The sequence below is a fragment of the Chaetura pelagica genome, unplaced genomic scaffold (assembly GCF_000747805.2).
Source record: "Chaetura pelagica isolate M959 unplaced genomic scaffold, ChaPel_1.0 scaffold264, whole genome shotgun sequence".
Classification (NCBI taxonomy): Eukaryota; Metazoa; Chordata; class Aves; order Apodiformes; family Apodidae; genus Chaetura; species Chaetura pelagica.
In genome coordinates, this window is record NW_009953064.1 from 2,292,143 (window position 1) to 2,305,989 (window position 13,847).

Genomic DNA, 13,847 nt, shown 5'->3' on the forward strand with positions numbered 1-13,847 from the left:
ATGAATATTCCAAGCTGCAAAACTGAAATCTGGCAGTGTCAGAGCCTAGCCCTGAGACCTTGGCTCTATCCATAGGAATTCTGAAAAAGACTTAACTGTGCAAACGTGGATGTGTTTGCCTAAATGATGACTGAGTATCACAAGTGTGAGAATGCTATATTAGGGGTCAGGTTCACAAGCAACAAATACGAATTGCTTCAGTGAAGCCACAGTGACTGGTATTACCTGAGGAGCTGGTGGAAGTATTAGCACCTGATGTACATTTCCTGTCTTAACAGCAGCCATCACAACTGATCCCTTAATACTGAAATGAATTAGTGCCCTTTCACTGTATGAATGACATAACTTGCAGATCTCCTCAGGTAGAAGTGCACTATTTGTAAAGGGCAGTGCAAATGGATACAAGACTTGCCATTTCTAATTCAGATTCAATAGACTGGTGCTGCTTCCAAGCCCTGGAGAACATCCCTTTTTATACTTTTGGGAAAGCTGATTTTCACTGATAAGATTGAAAAGTATTCCTTAGTGGTATTACTATAATTTTGAAAAATCAGAATTCAAATATAAAATACTTCATGGTAGTATATTTTCCACTTTATCTCCTCACTTCAACAATCAAATCGATTCATCTTTCAGAGAACTTATATTGCCACTTTAGAGACTCCTCCTTTACAGCTGGGTGTGTCAATGGTTCTGATTATATCTTCGTGCCTGTAAATATAATCTAAAACCCCAAATTAAAACAAAAATTCAAGCCCCACCTCTGCAAGCTTAATTAGACATATTCACTAATACTATCTGAAAACATACCAGTGTATGCTTGTTCTGTATCACTGCCACTTTCTGTATAATGACATCCAGTAGTAACACTGGCACACCGTGCTTTCTCTGAGTCAGGCTGTCTTTTATAATCAAAGTTGCTGATAAAATGCCTTAGTTGTTCAGTAAGATACAGGATTTTTCTTTGGAGTTATATCAGTGGCTGTGTAACTCCTAAGTATCAAAGAGATGTTTTACAAAAAGGTAAGTGTTTTACATTAAATCTTATAAAACTGTACATAATAATGAAAATGACCATGAAACTGTTGTAATAGTTATGAAAAGTAGTAAATATAACAATTCTAATATATAATATATTTATCATATTAATCACTGTGTTCATACAGTTGTGTTTGTATATATGTATTCAATGGCACTGTAAACAGTTTTGGAAAATGCTCATTAACTCTTAACCCACTAGAAGTTATTATAGCACTTTTTCACCCAAAAAGTTAAAACACATTAAAAAAGAAATAGCATCAAAATATAAAGCACATTTTGACATTTTCTAGGGTAGCAATCAAGATGATGCATAACAGAGAATGTTCCAAATTTCAGACTGCATTACATTTACATCTACCATGATACAAAAATTTTAACATTAAGTGTAATTAAATAATACACAGTTTATGAAACAGTTGATTTCAGAAACAGACAATGCACAAGATCCAGTTAGTGTCTAATGGCAGTTCACTATAATTAAGATCTCTGGGACCTTTGTGGAATATTTAAGTCAGTTTCTCTTTAACATCAGACGCGCAAAGTAACTTTGAACAGAATTATCTTTTTTTCTCTGTACAGAGCTGCATTCAACTGGCTAAAACATTATTATGTTTATGTTTCCTGTTGCTGGACATTCATCCAATAAGCCTTGAGCATATGCTTAAGCATCTGGTAATGGCATTTTGTGGGGCAGGGAAACTCACTATCTATATCCCTCAGAAAAACAAAGTGTTTCTAATTTTTTCCATAGTTAAGGCAACTATACTGATATATTAGACACACCATATGCTTTTATGTTGCTTCCTACAATCTAAAAACAGCAAGAGTGAAAAGAAGTTTCAAACATGCTTTGATCTTCTTGACCACTTAGGAATTTCATCAAGCTGGTAGAGAGTACTTCACTTTAACATGGTTTACAACTGTAGACATGGTTAGCTGTTCACTAGAAAAATAAAGTATGTATTGGCTTGCATTTGCAGACTGGCCATTCATATAATTTATCAGAAAAATTAAACAAACAAAACCAGCCAGTCGGATTCCAGTGAATGAAATAAAGAAAAACAATAGCACACACAAATACAATTTCTGTGTTTTCAATTACTTCTACCCCATAACTTAAGCTATTCAGAACCTTGTCATCATTCCCTCTTTATCTTGGGTGGGCTTTGTCAAAGTCTATCTTCGGATACTGCAAGTGATGACACTTGGTATCTGCTAACTCTGGCATATTGTTTAATATTTATTTTAACATATCACATAAACTAGAGAGCCAAGTACATTTGTTTTGGGGTGGGTAAGGCTGTAGGTACAAATGACAGCAATGCTGGCACAGTGGCTGCAAGGCAAGGCAGCTACAGTGGCCAATGCCACAGAACCGCCAGTGCTGTTGCAATGAGAAGCCAGGAACTTGGGGCAGGATTCCTCCCATTTCCAGTTACACTGTGTTTAGAGGATGACTTGACAGTGCTTGTGGTGGTTGCAGTGTCAATCTTTTTCACAGTTGGTTTTGGTTCATTTCTGTTTTCTGGATGAGTTTTCTTGTCCTTGAATATATCTGAAAACAGGAAAGTAAACAAGATTAATCACAGATCTTTTAAATATTGGCTTTAAATTCTGTCTGTTACAGGAACATGTTGTACACTAGTCAGAATAACTGATCTATGTATGGAGAGAGAAGGGGGGCACCTGTAGTAATGTTTTAGTCGGGCCCAGTATGGCCACTGGGTCCTTAGCACCCACCGTTTGCTCAACAAGTCATAAAGTTGTCAGGGTTGGAAGGAGACTCTGTAGATCATCTAGTCCAACCCCCTGCCAGAGCAGGATCACCTACAGTAGATCCCATGGGAACATGTTCAGATGGGTTTTTAATGTTTCCAGAGAAGGAGAGTTCACAACCTCTCTGGTCAACCTGTCCCGCTGCTCTTTTACTCTCACAGTAAATAAATTTATCCTTATGTTTTTTGAACCTGCTGTGCTCCAGCTTGTGCCTGTTGCCCCTTGTTCTATCACTGGACAATGCTGAAAAGAGACTAGACCCATCCTCCTTACATTCCTCTTTAGATACTCGAGTTGATTACAGGGCTGGACCCAGTACCGACCCCTAGTGGGACCCCACTAGACACAGGTCTCCAACTAGACTCTGCTCCACTTACCACAACTCTCTCAGCTCTGTCCTTGAGCCAATTCCCAATCCACCTTACTGCCCTATCATCCAATCCACACTTCCTGAGCTTGGCTGTGAGGATGCTGCGGGAGACGGTGTTGAAAGCCTTGCTGAAGTCAAGGTAGGTAACATCCACCACTGTCCCCTCATCTATCCATCCAGTTACGCCATCATGGAAGGCTGTCAGATTGGTCAAGCATGACCTCCCCTTGGTGAATCCGTATTGACTACTCCTGATGACCCTCTTTTTCTCAATATGCTTTGGGATGGCACCAAGTACAAGCTGTTCTATCACCTTTCATGGGATGGAGGTGAGGCTGACTGGTCCATAGTTACCTGGGTCCTCTATTTTGTTCTTTTTGAAGTCTGGAGTGACATTGGCTTTCCTCCAGTCCTCAGGCACCTCTCCTGTTCTCCAGGACTTGTCAAAGATGATGGCAATGACTTCTAGCAATGAATTCTGACAGCTTCCTCAGCTCTCATGGGTGCATCCCATTGGGGCCCACGAATTTGTGCATGTGCAGTTTACTTATTTGGTCTCTAACCCAATCTGCTTCAACTAAGGCAAAGTCTTCCTTTCACCTGACCTCCTCTGTGGTCTCCAAGGTCTGGGACTCCTGAGGGCTGGCCTTAGCAGTACAGACCGAGGCAAGAAGGCATTCAGTACCTCTTCCTTCTCTGTATCTCCATCACCAGGGCATCCACTTCATTCAGCAATGGGCCCACATTTCCTCTAGTCTTTTGCCTCCAATGTACTTAAAGAAGCCTTTCTTGCTGTCCTTGACCTCCCTTGCCAGGTTTAATTCTAAGGAGGTCTTGGCTTTCCTTGTTGCATCCCTACACTCTCTCAAAATAAGTCTTCTCTGACTGCCCTGCTCTACTTGTAGCCACAGTCTGGACAGAATAACAGGTTGTAGAATAATTATAGAATTACAGAATAATAAGAGTAATTCTGCAGTGTAGTGACTGGTCTGAGAACCTGGTTTTCTGTCACAAAAAGCACTTTCAGTTTCACCCGGGATGCGAACTGGCTCATGCTTTAAAACATAATGTTAGAATTGAGTGTTTTTCTAACATGCCCCAGTGAAACAACCATCAAGTTGCCAAGCTGCTGCAGGAGGATAGTGGAGAAAACATTGACTTAAGGTAACAGCCAGCTTCCCAGCTTTAACTTTACAGTGACATGCAACTCTTCACATGTCCAGAGAACCTGGCAAGAAAGATTGCTGACACAAGGAAATCACAGAATCACAGAATCCTAGGGGTTGGAAGGGACCTCAAAAGATCATCTAGTCCAACCCCCCCGCCAGAGCAGGGTCACTTAGAGTACATCACACAGGAACTTGTCCAGGCGGGTTTTGAATACAGAGGTGCCTCAAATGCCTCTTTCATTTTTCTTTTTAAAGTACAGACAGTATCACTGGGGATTTTTTTTTTCCCCCCATCTAGATGCATTTTGGGGTACTTTGGGGCATATTTTATGTAAATGACTAGATTAATAAGAAATTAGTAGTAGTCCTTTGCTGCAAAAATAGGGATTTTTAAAACACGGAAATTAATTATAAGGTTCTTCAGTTATGATATTCCCAAGCTATTTTCAAGTGTTACTGAGATCGTATTGCCTTTGAACCCTCTTATTGGCATTGTGGGAGGGAAAAAAAATCCACAACACTATTTAATCTGATGATGGGATGATGATTTTACAGAGTCAATCTGCAAAAGCATTCCCAATGGCAAACCCTGGCAAAAAACAAATTCCTACCTGAAAAAAAATTATAAATAACAACTGTTCAGGGACCAAGATTAAAGAATTTGTGACACTAATGAATGCACTCCACACAGACAAGAAAGCAAAAGGCACAGGTTTGTAATGCAGATTAAATAACAGACTAATCTTAAAATAAAAACTCTGAATCACAGAAGCAGGTTCCTGGCAGAAGCTGGAAAGACGGAAAGTATTCCAGAAATATAAATGCAATCTGAGATCATTGTCTGCATGTCAGTAGTTCTTAAGAACCATCAATAAACGTGATAATAAAAATGAGCTATTGCACTGGGAAAGCATACATTGTTCTTTTGCCAGTATAAGCTGTAAAAGAAATGCAATCAATTCCTTCATTTTAATCAAAATATCAACATGAATCCCTGAAGAACCTGTGATTCTTAGACCCGAGTCAAGGGTGATTCTAGAGAAGGGACACTGGTTGGCAAGGCATACAGTGGCAAAAGGGTAGTCTGCACTGAAAATTCATTATGGCAAAATACAGACAAAGCTCCTCTTCAATTCCTGCTTGCAATGGAGCTAACATAAAGGAGGGAGAGAAATATCATGCTCTAAATGTTTAGAAAATATCAGTATTCTGAGGACACTTAAAGAAAAGTGGACAACCTTCAGACTGTCATTAAATTAAGAATAAATCATGGAAATAGGTGTGTTCTGATACTGCCTAGACTCCTTTCCATCACTGTCATTCTCCTTCTCGACTGCGGTAAGGGCAGTATTTCTCTGCTGCCTCTTTTATCATCCCAGCCTGCTGACTTCAGTTCTCTGGGGCCAGCTGATTAAATTAAGACCTCACTCAGGTAAATCTATTCCCCTCTTTCAGTTGGCCATGTCCAGCATTGTAACTTGATTGGCCTCTATAAATCGGGCAGACTGAAATATATTAATTTGTTTATTTTCTGGATATTGACTTAACAAAAAAAACTAAGGTAAGATTTAATGCTATCAGAGAGGCTGTTGGTTTTTAAAAGCCTTCCTCTCAGTGACTGCTTAATGCACTACATAACAAGCGTTAAATAATACATTAGAAAATTCTGCCTTTATGCTTTCCACACAAAGACTACATTCTGAATTTTCTCTGTCTTTACAGCAGAGTATCTCATGATGCTGTTCATGGCCATTTCTAATTTGGGATTCAATTGTGCAAAACTGGCATTTTAGTTAAAATACTCTGTTTTCTTAAAAATAAATAAAACCAGCCTTAGACCTAATTCCATTCAAGATCTTTTTAAATTCTATATTTAGTTTCTAAAGGCACAAATTTTGGCAGTGGAAAGATTTTGTGTTTTATTCCAGATTCCTCAGAGTTCCTGTTGCTTACTCATTGCCGGGTTTTGGCTGAGAGACTCCAACTTAAATGAGTTTTTCCTTTTAAATCTTTTTCTCAGAGTCAGAGATGGTTGTGTTAAACCTACTCCTGACATTCAAAAGGCAAAAAACCAGAAAGTATGCAAAAAAAAAAAAAGTGTCAGTGTGAAGACTAGCACAGAAATGAAACTCCAGTCTCAACAAAGCTAACCCCAGATGTTCAATACCCAAGAATCAAGCCCCTAGACTGTGACTTGCTAAAATCAACTGAACCCCACAACTTTTGTCTGTTCTCCTATTTCCTGTGTTTTAAAGGCTTTAGGGTTCACACTTGCAAGCTTTCTCCACTGCTAGAAACTTTATTCCCATCATCAGTATCTCTCTCTTTCCCAGAAATGGAGTGGTTAAAAACTTTGAAGGCTTCAGCTAACCTCAGGCTAACAGAAGTGATGGCCTTTTGGACGCTGTTGTATGAATATTATTTTGCACTGTTTATTTATTCCTGTGTCATGATGGTGATACAGCCACTGTAGTAGCTACTGTCCCTTATCCAGGCTCCCAGCGTGAATACTCAAACCCTGCCAAAAGGAGTACTTAGTGAAGGCAGCTGACTGCCAAAGCAGCCTTTGTGAACAGCCTTCTGGGACTCTTGCCGAGGACGAGGTCTGTCGGGGTCAGTGAAGATGGCTCAGAGTCCCTCTAGGCCCCATGATTACTGTGAGTGCAGAGAACAGCTCAGTTAGTCTAGGGGATTGAGTCCACTTCCTCAGCTGAACTTTTATCAGTGTTAACTGCTGTTAAATTCACATCGTGACAACATAAACAAAGCATGTAATGAAAATTACTTGACCTCAATGTTTAGAGCATTTAGGATTATCTTCACCTCAGAGATCTGACCGCAGATTGCCAGGCAGCAACGCGTGTGCAGCTCAGATGGCACTGAACTTCTCATAAATAATTATATGGATCAATACTATTCCTCAGAGGGAGCAGCTAGAATAAAAGGAAGAGCCAAATCGTCACTGTCACCTAATACAGGATCAGGAAACCTCCTCTATTGTGAAGGCTGAGCATGCCTTTCAAACACTTTTGGTGAGTCACACATTAAATCATAGAATCATTGAATGGTTTGGGTTGGCAGGGACAGTTGAAGGTCATCTAGTCCAACTCCTCTGCAGTGAGCAGGGACATCTTCAACTAGATCAGGTTGCTCAAAGCCCCATCCAACCTGACCTTGAATGCTTCCAGGGATGGGGCATCTACCACCTCTCTGGGCAACCTGTGCCACCTTCATTGTAAAAAATGTCTTCCTTTTATCAAGTCTAGATCTACCCTCTTTTAGTTCAAAATCATTACCCCTTGTCCTATTCCTACAGGCCCTACTAATGTCTATCTCCATCTTTCTTATAGGTCACCTTTAAGTATTGAAAGCTGCAGTAAGCAGCAGGTCCCTGGAACCCTCTTTTCCTCAGGTTGGACAGCTCTGTCAGCCTGTCTCCGGAGCAGAGGTGCTCCAACCCTCTGATCATTTTTGTGGACCTTCTTTGGGCTTGCTTTAGCAGCTCCATGCCTTTTCTGTGCTAGAGACTCTAGAACTGGACACAGCAATGCAGAAAGGGTTTCATCAGGAGCAGAGGGAGAGAATCACCTCCCTTGACCTGTTGGTCACACTTCTTTTGATGGTAGCCCAGGATATGGTTGGCCTTCTGGGCTGCAAGTACACATAGTTGGCTCATGACCAGAAAAGGGCACCTCAATCTTAGCCAGTTATGACACAGGAAAACAAAAGTGTGATTTTTTTTCAGGTTATTACCAGGTTATCTGACACAAGTTCAAGCTATGTTGGCACCCTAGCTGTTAATTCCCCCTCTCGTACCTCAATGATTTGCAGTTTGCTACTGGTAGGGATTATCAAAGGTGTAAATATTTCCTGGTGTACTTGCATGCTATTGCTCTCTAATGAACAGCACCAGCAAGGTCTAACTGCTTGTTGAGTTTTCCTGTTTTCCTGCCAAGGGATGAACAAGTTAATCTATGTAACAATCCCCTTTACATTTTTGTTCTTCTCATGATGTAACTTGAGCTCAGTCCCTTCTCCGTGATTGCAAATAATCAGAGTGACAGGGACTCTCCCTCTGCAAAGATTTGCCAATGCCACTGAATCCCTCCTCATCTCTTTTCTGAATCATGCTCAACACTGTCTCCACTGGGCTGAAGGTTAAATGCTGCTCATACTGACAGAGGAAAAGAAAGTATTTCTGGAGCAAAGGAAAAAGGCAGAAAGGGAAGGGCAGTTGAATGGACTGATGTCATGTTGGTGGAAGCTGGGTTAGTTTTCAGGAAGCCTTTTGTTAGGCTGCTCTAGCACCTTCAGGCCAATGTACAACCTCTGTGAGGGAATTCTAAATAAAAACAAAGCAGAGAAATCGGCCAGACTAATCCTGTAAATGTTAGTAATTACAGCAGCCCAGTTTCTCATGGAGTGGGTCACTGTCAGCACAGAATCCATGCTCATCAATCCACCATGGCCACAACAAAGCAGAGATTTTTCAAGTTTCCATCAGCTTTAGAACATGAGCTGCTTGGGAGAACTTTCAACCCAGCTATTTGGGGAGAGGGGCTGGGGAGGGGAAAGGAAATTGTTTATTTCTGCTTTCCCACATTAATTATATGAAGTAAAATCTGTCCATTTCTTCATAGACTGTCATGCAACCACTGCACTTTGAAAAGACAGAATGTCAGCATCTACAACAGCAAATTAATGCCTTGGTCTTGAATGTCTCATCATGGCTGTAATGATACTCCTAATACAGGTCTAAAGCGAACTGGTCAGTACCTGCATTCACTCTCCACTTTGTAGCTCAGTTCCTTGATAAATTTCACTTTGATCACAGGCTTGGTTTTGGCTGACAGCTTCATAAGAAAATTTAAGCTAGGTGCAACTTGGTGGAACAGGCTCTTAAATTACAGTAGATGCTGCAGTATTATTATTAGCTTTTTATCACCTCCAGTAGCAAAGGCTGAAATTACTTCTACATATTCAGAAGACAGAGCTCTGAAATTGCAAAACAATGCTGTCACTATAAAATATACCAAGAATTTCCAAACAGTCTATTATCCTGACATTAAAGCCTGCACTAATTATTTCCAGTTACAGCTGCAGCAGACAAATGGAAACAGAGATGCTGTGGAAATGGGAACGTGAGAACTCCTGAAGTGTGATAAACTCATGATGCAATTCTCCAAATTCTGGAGTCTGTTATTGTCTGCTATATGTGAGCCAGTAAAAGGCAGGTGTAATATATTCCTCTTGGAGCCAGAAGGGAATCATTAACAGCTCTGCAGCATCCCATGTAGGTACTCTTCTACCCCTTTCTCTTTCTGCCTGCGAATACGGTGTCCATATAAGCCTTTCCCCCCACACCTTCTCAGAAGCTGCACCTAAGAAGGAAAAAACCGTTAACCTGAAAAAGGAAGAACTACAGGAGCTACAACCAAACAGGTCACTCTCCTAACTACCAACTTGCATTAGGTTCAGGCCAGCCTCTCCAGAAGACCCATGGGATAAGATTACAAGGGTTAGCTGATGTGTTCCATTTTGGTGCCATTTCTCTTTTTAATGAGTACATAACTGAAGAGAAGTTGGCACTGGGATTAGGTTTATGTATGTCCAGTTTTTAATTCTGCATTAAACACTGTGATCTTCGGGAGATCATTTCTCCCTGTAGGCCAGCTACTTTATTTCCAACACATTTTGCACATTCTGAATGTAAACTCTTCAGGCTGAGAAGAACCAAACCCACTCTCCTCAAGAAATAACACTAGCTGGAACTTTTGGGAACTACGGTTAGAAAAAAAGTCAAATGCAACAAAGAAAAAAATGCAATCAAGAAAATTCAGGAACGACTGTGAGACAATGTGAGATGTCAGGTACCTGGAAGCTACACTTACATAACATGGCAACAACTTCCCCCATTCTCATGCAATCTTTTGTCTATATACATTTGAATGCAGTATATACATAGAGAGAGAGAATAGGACATTATCTCAGTGATACTGCTGTAAGGAGACCTGTCACTGTATTTATTTGGCTTTTGATATACAGCTGCCATAGCCAACTCTGCATAATTTTCAGGAACCACGAGAAAATTGTATTAGTTCTGAGAGCTAAAAAGTAAACTCACATGTAGAACTGCCTCAGCTCGTGCGTGGTAAATGTCAACATAGAACAATCTATCTTTTCCTTGGGAAGAAATAACCCAGCCTAACAAACCTTGTGTTATTCAGCAGCAATTCCATTAATCAGTCAGTCATTTTCAAGAAAAGGTTTTGTCATTTCACTTATATTGATACAGGACTTAAATGTAGAGAAGCTGAAAGTGTAAGCTTAAAACATGCCAAACATCTTTTACATTTCCTGGAAACATCTGTTTTTAGTCTAGTCTTGGACACATGTTTGTGGTTGCATGTTAAAGCTTATTTAGTTTGCCAGATACTTCATATATACTGCAGCACAGCTGACATGATATCCTGAAACACAGCATGGAAGTATCTGTAAAACATGATGTTTGCAGTAAATGCGTTGAACTTTCATTGTAACTTCCTTGTAATGAAAGAAACAACTAAAAAGCTCTGTGACAACCTTCTGCCATTGCTGTGTGGTGCAATTAATTAGTTAAGTTTAGAAATTCTGTACATGCCTCACTGGTAATATCCAGAAGACTGAGAGCGATCCTGATACCGCATGCCTCACATGCTCAGAACTCCTATTAAACTTAATGGGAGTTTGGGGGGATGCGAGGAATGCAGGGTTGACCTTTATGGTTAAAGATGAATGTGTGCTCTAGACTTCAAAGATTAGGTGCCCCTGCCAGTCTGGAGTGTGCAAGTGATCAGCATGCCAAGTGCCGAAGGCATCTGCTAAATATCACACCACAGCTCAAAGCTGTAATTAAGAAAAATATAAACTGGCTCTAGGAAGAAAAATATTAGTAATAATTGAAAATGCTTTGGCTGTTGCTTTTGTCCTGATGATCTCATTAGTTTTGGTTACAGAAACAGTTCTCACACCGGCTGACATGGGGCATGCTTTGTTTGTGCTCTCATTCTACCCACATCTTTCCCAGTTAACTTTTATTGCTCAATACAAAGGTCAAATCGAAGACTTAATTAAATTGTATATGGGGAAACTATAAACTTATTTTGGAAGGGAGTACAAAAACAGTTAAATCCATCCCAGCTCCTCTCCCCCAGACACTCCTTAATTTCTCGAGAAGAAAAAGTGTGTGTTGTTGGCACTCGTTCCCTTAAGGGGAAACTGCACCTTTTCTTACTGGAAAATGTACATGTTATAAATACCCAGCCTTTTCATAAACTGCTAATTGTATTTGCAATTGACATTTGTAACCAGGATTTTAATTTAACGCTGCAACTCAGAACAAAGCTCCATTTTGCAAAAAGACTAGATGAGATCTGTCGCTAGCAGCGATGTAAGTTCAATTTACAGGAAGGATCTGAACATCATCCACTTCACTTTAAAGAGAGATTGTACAACCAAAATAAATATTATTACCCATGTGCTTCAAGTCAGGCATATGTCTCTGAGCCCTGAGGCCTAGAAATGAAAAACAGCATCTCTCAGCTGAAGAAAAACTCACAGGTCACATATAAGCACCATTTACAGTTTCTCCATGCCATAAGAAGAAAATGGCATAGCTTGAGAGGAAGGTCAAGGTTTATTATGCTACAACCTGTGTGCTGGCAACACCAATTCACGAGAAAGTTTGTGATGAGTTAGCTGCTGGAGTTGAGAATTTTTGCACCACTGAGATTCTCAAAGCTCCCATTCAGCTGTTGTCTAGCTCAGCCTTAAAGGCATAACAATTAAATAGATCCTTGAGTTTCCATCTTCAAAAGCCCTACACCATTTACATTTCTGCAGCTGACCGTGCACACAAAGCCCCGGGAGCTGTGAGCTCCATGGCCCTTGGGACCTTGCAATGGAGGTGGTTGATGGCCTGCAGGGCTCCTCTCCTCTGCCAGCCCTCGTCTACATCGCCTTCCAAGATCACACCCGAGGGTAAGAGAGCAGACAGGCATCTGCCAACAGAGGCAGCAGTTAAAATCTGCACCAATTAGAGATGATATCTAGGTCCAAATCCTCCCTGGGGGTAACTTAGAAGGGGTGTGTGATCCCAGGTCTCTCATGCCTTATCCAGGCAGAAAAGGTTTGCAGAGACAAGTGTCTCATAGACTGAAGCAGGCTCTGCAACGTTGCTACATGCTCTAACTACCTAGGGGTCTACCCTGAGAACAAACTGGCAGAAACTACTCAAATTAAGTAACAACATGTCAGCAAAAAGCTGCTCCACGCCACTGAGTGAGGTCTCTTCATGTCTCCACAAGGAGATGCTAGTGAGGGGCAGGAAGGATGACTGCTCTCTGCTTTGGAAGCCATACTCCAACATTTTAGCATAGGCAGGTGTTGCATCTGTAAGAAGTGGGTGGGGTAAAATAAACCCCTGAAGAGCCTCCCTCCCACCAAAGAGCTCTGTGACTGTGAGCAGAGCTGAGATCACAGTTGCCTCTGTAAGGCAGGTTATATTCAACACACATACTTCAAGCAGCCCAACTAAAACCCTGAATGTAATAACCACAAAGAAGCATCAACTTCCAGCATGACAGACACTGAAAAACAGTCACAATAATCTCTAAAAGATGTCTGAAAAGTTCTTTTCACCCTGCATATGCTGCTCTCATAATTCCTCAATCTGTAAAAGCCAGTCAAATGCTTCCAGTTATTCCCATTGCTCTTTAAGAAACCTGGGCTGACATGATTCCTGCTGCAAGATTTTGAAGTCACCAGATCCCACTGGTAGCAGTGAGGATTTAAAATGTTTCTTGTATTTCTGTCATTTCTTGAGCACAGATAGGACCTTATACTAAGAATCTTTTTAAGAGGTTCTAGTAATAATTGATGCTTAATTCTGTTTAATCACAGAGTAAACATTGAAATTACTTCAATCCATGCATCATCTAATGTCTTTTAATTTAGATAACAAAAATTATTAGTTATAATACCAAAGAAGAGTTCTGGTCCTTAGATCAATCAGTAGAAAACATTTGCTTATTGGATCTTTCCAGCATTTCATTTCAAAACTGAAATAAAAAGAAACTGTACCTAGAATAATAATTTAATCCTGGATTAATAATTTCAGACTTAATATCAAGAGCAGCAAAAGAAACATCACAGCATTAGGCTTGCTTCAGCTCTGGTATGGGGAGTTTAAATTAGTGTTTTCTCCTGTTCAAGTCTGGAAACTATTCAGCATGCATATCCTCTATTTCACATTGCTGGGTTTATCCAGCCAACCAGAACCCCAGCTCTATCACAGCTGACAGTTATTGACAGAGAGGATGATTAGAGCCATCACTCTACTGAATATCTGCAGCAAGAAGAACATGTTTCATGTGAAAATACCAAACAGCCTAAAAGCATTATCTTATTAGTAGCATGCAGTGAAACTGATGAACCCTTATCACATTCAGCAG

The 13,847-nt window shown here is 40.5% G+C and overlaps 1 protein-coding gene across 1 annotated transcript in view; it reads right to left on the reverse strand.

The window, feature by feature from the left end:
- Window positions 1-2,393: 2,393 nt before the first annotated feature.
- LOC104387967 (glypican-5-like) overlaps window positions 2,394-13,847 on the reverse strand; it is a 234,484-nt gene continuing 223,030 nt past the window's right edge. The window contains exon 7 of the mRNA XM_009996768.1: window positions 2,394-2,596. Within this exon, the coding sequence (XP_009995070.1) occupies window positions 2,394-2,596 (203 nt within the window). The remainder of the gene's footprint in view (window positions 2,597-13,847) is intronic.